General features: G+C 45.8%; 1 protein-coding gene across 4 annotated transcripts in view; it reads left to right on the plus strand.

Annotated features, from left to right (window-relative positions):
* The window catches only part of arfgef3 (ARFGEF family member 3), an 89829-nt gene that overhangs the window by 36742 nt on the left and 39256 nt on the right, over positions 1 to 13831 (plus strand). For 3 of the 4 annotated variants that reach the window (XM_078405436.1, XM_078405439.1, XM_078405438.1), the window contains 6 exons: positions 1119 to 1285; positions 2494 to 2659; positions 5089 to 5196; positions 6748 to 6963; positions 9712 to 9819; positions 12010 to 12160. In XM_078405436.1, coding sequence (XP_078261562.1) covers positions 1119 to 1285; positions 2494 to 2659; positions 5089 to 5196; positions 6748 to 6963; positions 9712 to 9819; positions 12010 to 12160 — 916 coding nt within the window. The remainder of the gene's footprint in view (positions 1 to 1118; positions 1286 to 2493; positions 2660 to 5088; positions 5197 to 6747; positions 6964 to 9711; positions 9820 to 12009; positions 12161 to 13831) is intronic. The other variant, XM_078405437.1, reaches the window with a different exon arrangement.

Here is a 13831-nt window from a genome sequence, read left to right on the forward strand (position 1 = left end):
CACTCTCAGCTTCCTACCCTCCAAAGAAAAAAATCCCAGCCGATCCAACCTCTCCCTATAACTCAAGTCCGTAAGTCATGGTAATGTCCTGATGACTCTCCTTTCAAATTTAATGATATCTTTCCTCTAGCTGAGTGATCAGAACTGCACATGGTACGCCAAGTATGGTCTCACTAAAAACTTGTACAGCTGTATCATGATCAGAAGATATAGGAGCAGAATTAGGCCATTCGGCTCATTGAGTCTGCTCCTCCATTTGATCATGGCTGATCTATTTTAACTCTCTCAACCCCATTCTCCTGCCTGCCCCCCATAACCTTTGACACCCCGACTAATCAAGAACCTATCAATCTCCGCTTTAAAATATCCATTGACGGCCTCCACAGCCATCGTGTGGTAATGAATTCTACAGATTCACCAGACTCTGGCTAAAGAAATTGCTATTTGATTCTAAAGGTACGTCCTTTAATTCTGAGGCTGTGCCCTCTGGTCCTAGATTCTCCCATACCGGAGAGCTGCTGCCTCACAGCCCATGTCCCCAGCTCAATCCTGGCCACCGGTTCTGCCTGTGCCCAATTGATTGGTTTTCCTCCCAGGTGCACCGGTTTCCTCTCATATCCCAGAAACGTACGTTTGTATCGCTAAAAATTCTTGGCTGCTGGATTGGAAAGGTTGAGATGAATAAAGGTAGACCAAATGCAGGCAAAGGGGAATAGGTTTGGATGGGACATATTGGACAGCATTCACAAGTTGGGCCGAAGGGCCTTTTCCAGTGCTGTATGACTCTATGTAAACTTGTCCCTGGTGTGTGGGTAACTGGTAGAAACTGGGGGGAATCGATGGGAATATGGGGAAGAATAAAAATAATAAGGTTAGTGTAAATGGGTTTCTGACAGTCAACATTAACTCAGAGGCCTGTATCTATCCCGCTCTGACTCTGGAATCCTACCCTGATGTCAGTACAGGAGGTGCAGAAATGCAAATTCCTTCTAGTTTCCAACGACTGGCTCCACCAACAGATCAGATGAGAGAGAATTATGCCTCGGGAGGTTAGTTGCTCCCCTGCCCATGGTTGTTGACTCCTGTGGTGAGCACCTTGCGTGTGTCATGTCTTTCAGAACTGCTGTGCTCCCCAGGTCTGGACACCGGCGAGATCAGCAGCTGCCAGACGCTGATGAATGCAGATGGCCTGTACCTGGTGGCCTTCCACGCCCTGTCACTGAGCCTGAAGCTGAACGCCTGCGACTACTACCGGAGGAAGCCAGCACCCATCCCCGTCTCACTGGTAAGGAGACCCGACGCTGGAGATGTCACTAGTGCTCACTTCCCTGGTCCACTAATGGTAGATCCCACACGCGGACACAAGCAGGAGTCCCTAAAGCCTGCCTTGATATTCATCAAGGTCATGGCTGATCTATCTCAGGGCCTTCCCTCTGCATTATCTCCATATCTCTCCATTGCCTTAACACACGGGAATCTATCAGTCGCTGCTCTGAATGTTTCAATGGTTGAGCCACTGGAATAGTGAATTCCAAACCTCTCTCAAGTGAATAAATTTCTTCTCAGCTGTAAGTAGCCTATTCTGAGGCATGAATGAAGGGACTCATGTAATGCAAATGACAATATCTTCATCCTCAGGAATCAATCTTGCTGTCATCTTTGACAACACGTCCAACGCAAGTTCTTCCTTCCTTAAAGAAGGAGTCCAGAAACATCCACACTCCCAATTATTCCCATGACACAGTGGTAGAGTTGCTGCCTTACAGCGCCAGAGACCTTGGCTGGATCCTGCCTACGAGTGATGCCTTTGCAGAGTTTGTACGTTCTCCCTGTGTGACTGCGTGGGTTTGCTCTGGTCTCCTCCCACATTCCAAACCATGCAGGTTTGTAGTTTAATTGGCTTCTGTAAATTGTCCCTGGTGTGTAGGATGGAACGAATGTATGGGTGATTGTTGGTCGGCGAGGACTCAGTGGGCCGAAGTGCCTGCTTCCACACCGTATACCTAAACTAAACATGACCAAAACTCACAAGTGGACTAATCACTTAGAGAGTGAGCCATTTCTCAGGCAGTTAAATGTCAACCATATTGCAGTGGGGCAGGAGTTACAAAAAGCCAGTTGTATTTTATGTTTGGAGTACTCAATGAATGATTTCCTTTAGAAAATAATCCAGATTGTTAGTTGAATTTAAATGTCCCACTGGCCCCTGATGGGATTTGAACAAAAGCCAGGTGTGGCTTCTGAAGGCCATCAGTCCATTACACTTCTCAAAGCAGAGTCTAGGAAATTTAACTCTCACTCCTACATCAGACACCAATACATCTTCACCCTGTCTCACCACGGGTGTGTGGGTACGATGATGTGGGCTTGTTTAGTCTGTGGCCATGGAAGAGCCTGCTAATCCCATGTGGAGACACATAGACCCAGATCAGGTGGTTATTCCTGAATGTCCAACCATAATCTTGAACTGTCTGTGCGGTTGTGTCTCTGCAGAAAGAGTTTGTGAGGCAGGTGCAAAGCAGTCGGGTGCTGATGGTGTTGTCACAGGCGTGGATTGAAGAACTGTACCATCAGGTGTTGGACAGGAACCTGCTGGGAGAGGCTGGATATTGGGGAACAGCACAGGAGCATTCCCTGCCTTTCATTGTCATGTTAACAGGTGAGTCCCTACTTGCCGATTATTGGGTTGAGGCGGGAAGGTCAAAGCTGAAGGTTTTTTTCAAATTGACACTTATTTTCTCATCCATATTTTCTGATCATGCAAAAGGAGGCCATTCAGTCTTTCCAGTGTATGCTGGTTCTCAGAAAACTTCTATTAAAACATAGGCCATGGAAGTGAAACACAGCACAGAAATACGCCCTTTAGCCCGCAAAGTCTGTGTTGACCATGATGCCAATTTAATCTGCGCATCTGCCTGTATGTGGTATATATCGCTCCATTCCCTGCCTGTTTATGTGTCTCTAAATAACACTTAAATTCCATTTTCCCACATGTCCGTGTAATCACACATACCCATCAACTTGCTCCCAATTCTGCCACCCACCTATAGTAAGATTAATTTACATTAACCAGTTAATTTATTGGTCTACTAGAAAGCATTTAATCGGGATGTATCACAACATGGTTGGGAACAGCTCCATCCAAGAAATTGCAGAGAATTATGGACGCAGCCCAGACCATCACAAAAACCAACCTCCCTTCTATTTACTCCATTTTGTGCCTATTTTCGTTGTAAACCAGCATCTGCAGTTCCTTTCTATACAAGGATAGAAAGGTTTGGAGGGATATAGCGCAGGCAAGCGGGTCTAGCTGGGTTAGGAATCTTGGTCGGCATGGATGAGTTGGGCCGAAGAACATATTTTCATGATGTATAACTCTATAACCATGTCATAGTCTGCAGGACACATGATGTCACTCAACAACAATAACGACAAGGTATGAGCCTCTTGTACACCATCGCCAAGATAATTAGGGGATTGGACACATTAGAGGCAGGAAACATGTTCCCAATGTTGGGGGAGTCCAGAACAAGGGGCCACAGTTTAAGAATAAGGGGTAGGCCATTTAGAACGGAGATGAGGAAGAATTTTTTCAGTCAGAGAGTGGTGAAGGTGTGGAATTCTCTGCCTCAGAAGGCAGTGGAGGCCAGTTCGTTGGATGCTTTCAAGAGAGAGCTGGATAGAGCTCTTAAGGATAGCGGAGTGAGGGGGTATGGGGAGAAGGCAGGAACGGGGTACTGATTGAGAGTGATCAGCCATGATCGCATTGAATGGCGGTGCTGGCTCGAAGGGCTGAATGGCCTACTCCTGCACCTATTGTCTATTGTCTATTGTCTATTGCCCCAAAATCTGATATGCCTGCTTTCTACAGCCTTGATCTCGGAGCTCCCTCGCTTTCTTCATCCTTCCCACCTGGCTTACTCCCTTGAAGAACAACCACTTTGCCCAAGCCCTCGATCACCCTACTAATTTCAGCCTTTCTAGTTCAATATCTGGCTACTCAATCTTTAAAGGTTCATCTTAGGGTGATGGGAAATTTGGGGGAAAGACTGCTTGTTCATGTCTAATGAGCTGGACAGAACCACACCAGTATTTCTGGCTTAGAATGAGTGATTCCCCTCTCAATCCTACCTACAGCAAATCCTGCTGGGATTGACAGAGATTGACCACATGCACAATGTGGACTATGCAACCACCTTCCACTCATAGAAACATAGAAAACAATGAAACATAGAAAATGCAGGAGGAGGCCATTCGGCCCTTCGAGCCAGCACCGCCATTCATTGTGATAATGGCTGATCGTCCACAATCAGTAACCCATGCCTGCCTTCTCCCCATATCCATTGATTCCGCTAGCCCCTAGAGCTTTATCTAACTCTCTCTTAATTCATTCAGTGATTTTGCCTCCACTGCCCTCTGTGGCAGAGAATTCCACAAATTCACAACTCTCTGGGTGAAAAAGTTCCTTCTCACCTCAGTTTTAAATGGCCTCCCCTTTATTCTAAGACTGTGACCCCTGGTTCTGGACTCGCCCAATATAGGGAACATTTTTCCTGCATCTAGCTTGTCCAGTCCTTTTATCATTTTATATGTCTCTTTCAGATCCCCTCTCTTCCTTCTAAACTCCAGTGAATACAAGCCTAGTCTTTTCAATCTTTCCTCATATGACAGTCCCGCCATCCCAGGGATCAATCTCGTGAACCTACGCTGCGCTGCCTCAATTACAAGGATGTCCTTCCTCAAATTAGGAGACCAAAACTGTACACAATACTCCAGATGTGGTCTTACCAGGGTCCTATACAACTCAGGGTATCTTAGAGTCACCACACTGCCTTTATCATGAAATGCTGCTGTAAATTTTCAGATTGCTGTATTTCATGGTGACTCTTTTTTAAGTAGACTCTGTAGACTGTTTGTTTCACTGTCCTGTTTAAATACACTTTGTCTTCTGAGTAAAAATCTTTAGCTATAAAATCAACTGTGTACTCTGAGATCCACAGTAAATCTTGCACAGCTTCTAACTCGTTGCCATGGGTGTGTATTCCAGATTAAAAGTGCAATAGAAATTAGGTTGTGTTTCTTTCACAGATATGGATGGATTGGGAAGTAGTGCTGTGGGTGGACAGATGGTTAGCAGTGCTTCAGGCCAATCTCCTCTGGCCCAGGAAAAGAACACTCCTGATTCAGTAATTGCAGGTAAGGCCTAGTTATGAATAGTTATGAGCCTACTAACTTCTTCAAGGCTTGTCAGCCAAGTGTGTTGCCAGGTTTGCTTTCAGGCCAGTGAGCTTCCTGGTGTGAATCACTACTCGTTGCAGGTTTGTCCGAGTTTGATGATACATTTCAAGGGGATGATGGCATTGAATGCTGAGCTCTCGTCAATGAGCACCAGCCTAACAGCACTAGAGGTCAGGATTGAACCTGAGTCGCTGGAGCTGTGAGGCAGCAGCTCGACCAGCTGCTCCACCTTGCTGCTCTTTTACGTCTTGTGTGCTAAAAGATAGCCAATCTGAAACATTAACTCAGTTTCCCCCTCAGCAGCCGAAGCCTGAGGATGTTTGGTTTTATTTTAATTTCCAAGACTTACAGCATTTTGCCTTTGGGTTTGTGATTATGTTACAAATCTCTCGGCCAGGGACATGAGTTCAATGAACAGGGAGATGAAGGATCTTGACCCAAAACCTCTGCTGTGCATTTCCCTCCGCAGATGCTGCCTGACGCGCTGAGTTCCTTCAATAGCCCTCCTTTTATTTTGTTTTCAATTCATTAAGTGTTGGAATGAAAGGGAACAGTGACCAAGATTATTGGTGTTTCATTCTATTGTGGTTCACTGTTGTCTTTCAGGGACATGTGACTCTAGGCCAAAAGGGTACCTCTGAATCCACAAAGCCATGAGGATTTGGAGCTGGACAATAAATGCTGGCCTTGCCTTCAGTTGCCATGTCTCATGAATGAGAAAAAAACGGGGAAAGTAAAGGTTTAGGGAAGGAGAGAGATGGAAGGTTTCAAATGTATAAGGGAAACCCAAGAGACTGCAGATGCTCCAGGTGCCTGGAATGAAAGATAAACAAACAGCTGGGAGATCTCAGTCGAGGCGAACAGATGCTGAATCAGGTCCCGAAACATTGACCATCCCTCTGCCTCCACAGATGTTGCCTGACCCGCAAAGGAATTTTGACTTTGAGTTGAATTACACGGTTGCTGTAGCTGTTACGAGGTTTCATATGAAGAAAGACTGGACAGACTAGGCTTGTACTCGCTGGAGTTTAGAAGACTGAGGGGGGATCTTATTGAAACATATAAAATTCTTAAGGGGTTGGAGAGGCTAGATGCGGGAAGATTGTTCCCGATGTTGGGGAAGTCCAGAACCAGGGGTCACAGCTTAAGGATGAGGGGGAAGTCTTTTAGGACCGAGATGAGAAAACATTTCTTCACACAGAGAGTGGTGAGTCTGTGGAATTCTCTGCCACAGAAGGTAGTTGAGGCCAGTTCATTGGCTATATTTAAGAGGGAGTTAGATGTGGCCCTTGTGGCTAAAGGGATCAGGGGGGTATGGAGAGAAGGCAGGAACGGGATACTGAGTTGGATGATCAGCCATGATCATATTGAATGGCGGTGCAGGCTCGAAGGGCCGAATGGCCTACTCCTGCACCTATTTTCTATGTTTCTATGTCGCTCAGACTTTGGTGAGCTGTAACCCGAATGGTCTGACAGGGTTGACTTGCATCATTTGTCTCCTTCCACCAGGTGCGTGTTTTGCCCGCTTCATCCTGATCGGGTGCTGGAAGAACCTGATTGACACTCTCTCCACGCCGCTGACGGGCCGGGTAGCCGGGAGCTCCAAGGGGCTGGCCTTCATCTTGGGCACGGAAGGAATCAAAGAGCAAAACCAGAAGGAGCGAGACACCATTTGCATGAGTCTAGATGGCCTGCGGAAAGCTGCTCGTCTAAGCTGTGCGCTGGGTAGGCAGAATCCAAACCACTATTCCTACCCTCACGTGCTGGCTTTTTTAAAAGAGTTACAGTGTGTAAACAGGTCCTTCGGCCCACCCAGTCCTTGCCGACCCACCATCACCCCATACACCAGCATTATCCCACACACTAGGAAAAATTTACAATTTTACCAGCCAATTAACCAACAAACCTCTACGTCTTTGTACGTTCCATACACCCACCACCTTGTGTGAAAACGTTACCCCCTCAGATTCCTTTTAAATCTTTTCCTTATCTTCACCATATGTTCTCTGGTCCTCGATTCCCCTACTCTGGGCAAAATGTGTTCCATACATGTTCATAGTCAGAGCTGTGTGCACAAGGACACCAAAGTCTCTCTGACAATCACAAGGTCATAAGGAATAGGAGTAGAATTAGGCCATTCGGCCCATCGTCTGCTCCATTCAATCGTGGCTGATCTGTCTCTCCCTCCTAACCCCATTCTCCTGCCTTCTCCCCATAACCTCTGACACCTGTATTAATCAAGAATCTATTTATCTCTGCCTTAAAAATATCCACTGACTTGGCTTCCGTCGCCTTCTGTGGCAAAGAATTCAACAAATTCATCACCCTCTGACTAAAGAAATTGTCCCTACTGTGTGTAGGATAGTGTTAGTGTACGGGGATCATTGGTCGGCGTGGACTTGGTGGGCCGGAGGGCCTGTTTCTGCATTTTATCTCTAAACTAAACTAAACTACAGATGGGGATAACTTGGAGGACCAACAGCTTGTTTCATTGTATTCACCATGTAACAGTTTGCTGGATCGAGATGATTCACACAACCCATTATTACTGAGAGTCGGTGACTTTGAGAAGCTCTTCAAATGGATCAGTGGGTCATTCTGTGTGGAGTCAAGCTATACAGTTCTGCAGTGAGTTTCAAGTTTGGAAGCCTGCCAGGATGTTCTTTATGCTGCCCTTGGTCAACCTCACAGGAAGAGGGGACCTAACAGCAGCCAAAAGCTCTTTTCCTGGTGACCCACGCCAGAGCCAAGATTGTTCAGAATTAAGGTAGACACAAAATGCTGGAGTAACTCATTGGGTCAGGCAGCGTCTCAGGAGAGAAGGAATGGGTGACGTTTCGGGTCGAGACCCTTCTGCAGTTATTTTCCTACACATCTTGTTCAGAATTAACCTCCTTTTTGGTCACACAAGGAGCACTTGATGGAAATCATAGAGAATGTTTTCCTACTTATCTCCATCAGACCTGATAGCAAATTCTAGACAGCAGCCGATGCATAATACCATGTACTAGATAGAATGATATCTCCAAGGTAGAGGATTGGGGGTGGTGTCAACATCATTGTTGTGTGACTGCTGACAAGCTTCACACATTTGGTGGTCAGCTGTTGGAGGGTGGGTGCTGGGTGGTCTGAGGTCAAGAGATGACCAGCCCCCATGACCACTGCCCACATTTGGTAACCTTAGTTAGATGATGGGTTTAGCTGCAAATACCATGGTCACGAGGGCCTTTGGAAAATCACCATCATAAATCTCATATGAGTACTGACCATGTGTCCTCCATGTAACAGCTGGTCAGATGAAGATGATCACACATCCAATATTACTGAGGAGACTGTTATTTCACAAGCACTCCCTGATGTGACCTACCTGATAGCTCAGTGGTTTCTTCATCAAATATATGGACAGGAAGGGTTTCGAGGGATGTGGGCCAAACGCAGGCAAATGGGACTAGCCTGGAATACCAACTTAGTCGGCATGGACAATGTGAGACGAAGGGCCTGTTTCCATTTTGACTATGAGTCTATATATAATCAAGCCACTCTGTTCAACACTTGAGTTCTCATAGACAATAGACAATAGACAATAGGTGCAGGAGTAGGCCATTCGGCCCTTCGAGCCAGCACCGCCATTCAATGTGATCATGGCTGATCATTCTCAATCAGTACCCCGTTCCTGCCTTCTCCCCATACCCCCTGACTCCGCTATCCTTAAGAGCTCTATCTAGCTCTCTCTTGAATGTATTCAGAGAATTGGCCTCCACTGCCCTCTGAGGCAGAGAATTCCACAGATTCACAACTCTCTGACTAAAAAAGTTTTTCCTCATCTCTGTTCTAAATGGCCTACCCCTTATTCTTAAACTGTGGCCCCTGGTTCTGGACTCCCCCAACATTGGGAACATGTTTCCTGCCTCTAACATGTCCAACCCCTTAATAATCTTATACGTTTCGATAAGATCCCCTCTCATCCTTCTAAATTCCAGTGTATACAAATACATAGGTAGTGGACTACCTAAATAATCCAGCCAGAATAATACTTGGGTTGTCACAGTCAACACATTGGGACAAGGGGATGTAAAATTGGGCAACAAGAGGTTCACACTCTAGCAATTCTAGTCAGGAGGGGAGATTCAAATGCAGAAACCTCCTTCCACACACAGGATGCTTTATCAGGGATGCTAGGCTGATTAGCTCAAGGAACCCAAGACATTCAGCAGTCCCGCGCATTTCCAGGACCAAATTCATTCCTGTTTCCTGGTCGAGAGTGAAAGAAAGGCTTGGGCTGCGAATTTAATAATGAAACAAGTCAATAAACATGAAGGGAGACAAACTTCCCGGCATATACACAGTCCCACACTCGCATCCTCACTCACACATGTAGACTCAAAATAAATAATCCCTGGGGCTCTCTCTTGTTGCGTTATGTTACTAGCTTTACACTAGTTGGTTATATTACTAACCAGCTTTCTTTTGCAGGCGTTGCTGCCAATTGTGCGTCCGCCCTTGCGCAGATGTCAGCGGCATCGTGCGTTCAGGATGAGGAGGAGAAGGAAACACCTGAGATCACTGACCCGATAGCTCAAGGTACTGAGAACCTCTGCCTGGTCGTAATGTAGGGGTTGTAGTGAGTTGCCCAAATAGCCTCTCGAGCCTGTTCTGCCTTTCACTGAGGTTTGGCCAGACGTGACCTACTCCATATTTTTTCCAAATCCGTTAACTCCTTTGCTAACGAAAATACTTCAATTCATGTTTCAAATTAACAAGGGACCTGCCGTCAACCTCCTCCGCTCATGAACCTTTTACTATCCTCTGCATGTCGAGGTGTTCCTGACTGCACTCGTGAAAGGCTTGGCTTTGACATCTAGACTGTCTCAGGTTGCTGGCTCTCCACCCAATGGAAATGGTTCCGGCCCTTCTGTGCTGCTGGTTCCCCTCAATAATTGCTGATTGTGTCGCTCCGTAATGTGAAAGATTTCTTTACTAGTTTCTAGAATCTTTCCATCTAATTTAACTCTCTAACATTTCGGTAAGTACACACTGTACTCCCTCTTAAAGCTGGCAGGAGAGAGTCCAGACATCTCGTAGAAATATAGAAAATAGGTGCAGGAGTAGGCTATTCAGCCCTTCGAGCCAGCACCACCATTCATAGAAACATAGAAACATAGAAAATAGGTGCAGGAGTAGGCCATTCGGCCCTTCGAGCCTGCACCGCCATTCAATATGATCATGGCTGATCATCCAACTCAGTATCCCGTACCTGCCTTCTCTCCATACCCCCTGATCCCTTTAGCCACAAGGGCCACATCTAACTCCCTCTTAAATATAGCCAATGAACTGGCCTCAACTACCTTCTGTGGCAGAGAATTCCACAGATTCACCACTCTCTGTGTGAAAAATGATTTTGGCTGATCATCCAGAATCAGTACCCTGTTCCTGCTTTCATCCCATATCCCTTGATTCCGTTAGGCCTAATAGATACATCTATCTAACTCTCTCTTGAATACATCCAGTGAATTGGCCTCCACTGCCTTCTGTGGCAAAGAATTCCAGATTCACAACTCTCATGCTGAAAAAGTCTTTCCTCACCTCAATCCTCAGTCCTTATTCTTAAACTGTGACCCCTGGTTCTGGACTCCCCAACATCGGGAGCATCTAGTCTGTACAATCCCTTAAAGATTTTAAATATGTTTCTATAAGATCCCCGTTCACTATTCTTCAGTGTGATACAACCAGAGCTTGAACAGTGGCATAACAGCAGCATAATTACTACTCACCTGTACTCCAGTCCTCCCAATATGCAACTGTTTCATTAGATCTTTTATTTGTTTTCTGTTTTTGGTCATGTCGTGACTTAGAGTTATATAGTCACACAGCATGGAAACAGGCCATTCTCCATGACAACCAAGATGCCCATCTACGCTGTCTTATTTGCCTACGTTTGACCCCTATCCCTCGTAGTCTTACCTGTCCATGGACCTGCCCAAGTGTCTTTTAAATGTTGTTACTGTACGTGCCTCAACTATTTCTCCTGGCAGTTTGTTCCATATACATAACACCTTCTGTGCCAAAAGATTTGAGCCTCTGTTTCCTATTATTTTTTCCCCCTCAGAGCTTAAACCTATGACTTCTTATTCTTGATTCCTCAACACTGGTAAAAAAGACTGTGTGTATTCGCCCTTTCTATGCCCCTCATGATGTTATACACTATTACATCGCCCCTCAGTCTCCTATGCTTAAAGGAATACTGTAAAGACCTAGCCTGCTCAAGATTTATTAAAGCTCTATCAAGAGGGATTTCCATTATATCAAACTTTTTATATTTGGAAAGTACTTATAAAGATCAAGGTGGATAAGCTCACACTTGCTGACTCTGCACTGAGAACCCATGCGGATTCTTACTGGGCGTCCAAGGAGTAGGGGCTGTTGATAACTTCCAGAGGGAGTTTAAAAATAAAATAAATAAATTTTTAAAAAGAGGGACTTGTGTATTCTAATGATTCAATAATTAATCGATTCAATGATACTTTATTGTCATTAAATGCTTTGTTTTGCACACATCCCAGTAAAATCACACAGCAGATCTTGCCTAGGCAGTACACAGGTGTCACCATGTTTTGGCCCCGACAAAATTTCCAAAGTTCACTGAACAGCTATACCTGCTGCCTGCCTCCGCATGTGGCAGTCTCCTCTCCCCGACGGATCCCCCTTCGTTCTCGGCACCCCCCCCCCCCCCCCCGTCGGGTCCTCCCTGTGTGATGTTATGTCTCTCCGCAGTGAAGCAAAGAGTAGAGCAGAAGCTCGAGCAGATCGGGCGGCCCCAGGGTGTTCAGCTACACACAGCGCATGTGCTGTGCATGGATGCGATCCTCAGCGTGGGGCTGGAGATGGGCAGCCACAACGCAGACTGCTGGCAGCACGTCTTCAGGTAGGTCAGGGATGCAATCACACACAGAGCGTGCTCCCACACCCCTCTTACTGGGACAGCATGCTCTGGCAGGTTGTCCTGTCTCCAAAACTTAAGGCATGAAGAGAAAGGGATGGCGACAGACAGACTTTGGGAAGCAGAATACTTTGGGGATTTCTATTCCTCTGTCCTTCACAGACCCCTTCCCTGTTCACTCGACACCAATTGGAAGGATGAAGTCAAACTTAGTCAACGTGGTTTTTGAAACTCAAGCCCTGTTTTTCTATACAAGCCCTCTTGAAATAAATGCTAGCATTGCATTTGCTTTCTTTACTACCTATTCGACTTGCAGAGGAACCTCTTGGGAATCCTGCACCAGCACTCTCAAGTCCCTTTGCACCTCCGATTTCTGGATTCTCACCCCATTTAGAAAATAATCTATGCCTTTATTCCTACTACCAAAATGCATATTCCATCTGTCACTTCTCTGCCCATTCTCCCAATCTACCCACATCCTTCTGCAGAGAACCTGCTTTCTCTACACTACCTGCCCCTCCACCTATTTTCATATCATCTACAAACTTGGCCGCAAAGACTTCAATCCCCTCATCCAAATCATTAATCAGCACCGAGCCCTGCGGAAAATGAGTGACGTTTGGAAGGATCTAGGTGCTCTAGTGCATGAATTATAAGTAGTTAGCACCAGGTCCAACAAGTAGGCAACAAGGTGCGTAAATTTGAGTTAGCTCCAACTAGGGAGCTTGTTTCACAGTTTCACATGGGCTCAATGGGGTGAAAGACCCCTTTGTCTTACTACATCATTAGCAACAGTAGGTGCATCACTCTGCTCTCTAGAATAACACCGTGTGGAAGGCAATAGAAAAAAATCTTATTTCTGCCTTTCACAGTAATATTAGTTATAGTCATATAACATTGAATTACACGACTCGGAATTTGGCCCTTTGGCCCACCGAGTCTTTGCTGACCATCAAGCCCTCATGCTAATCCCATGTTATTCTCCCCATATTCCCGTTAACTCCCGACAGATTCTACCACTCACCCACATGCTAGAGACTTTTTATAGAGGCCAATTAACCTACCAACCTACACATCTTTGTGAAGTGCTCGGAAACCAAAGCATCCAGACGAAACCCGCACAGTCACAGGGAGAGTGTGCAAACTCCACACAGAGAGCATCAGAGATCAGGGTCGAACCTGGGTTGCAAGATGTGACGCAGCGGCTCTACCAGCTGCACCACTGTGCCTTGCTGATGTCCTTACCTGCACAAATATGATGGGAGGTGACTGTGGAGCCAGGGTGGGTTGATCTAGGAGATGGGACCTCACCAGCAAACACTGCAATCACGTTCACAAAATCATACAATACCTACAGATATAAAAAAAAGAATGACAATGGTTTTTTCTGTTTACACTGAGTCTAGCACATATATAGGTTACACTTAATAACAAAATGCTGGTTTATATCAAAGATAGACATAAAATGCTGGTGTAACACAAAGGGTCTGGTAGCATCTCTGGAGAAATTGGATAGGTGACGTTTCGGGTCAGGTCTCGTCTTCAGATTGAACAAGGGTCGCGATCCGAAAAGTTACCGATCGCTTTGCTCCAGAGATAATCACCTTTAGCAGGGTGACCAAAACACAATAAGGCAAATGTTGCCTCACCAACGTG

The sequence above is a fragment of the Rhinoraja longicauda genome, chromosome 9 (assembly GCF_053455715.1).
Source record: "Rhinoraja longicauda isolate Sanriku21f chromosome 9, sRhiLon1.1, whole genome shotgun sequence".
Classification (NCBI taxonomy): domain Eukaryota; kingdom Metazoa; phylum Chordata; class Chondrichthyes; order Rajiformes; family Arhynchobatidae; genus Rhinoraja; species Rhinoraja longicauda.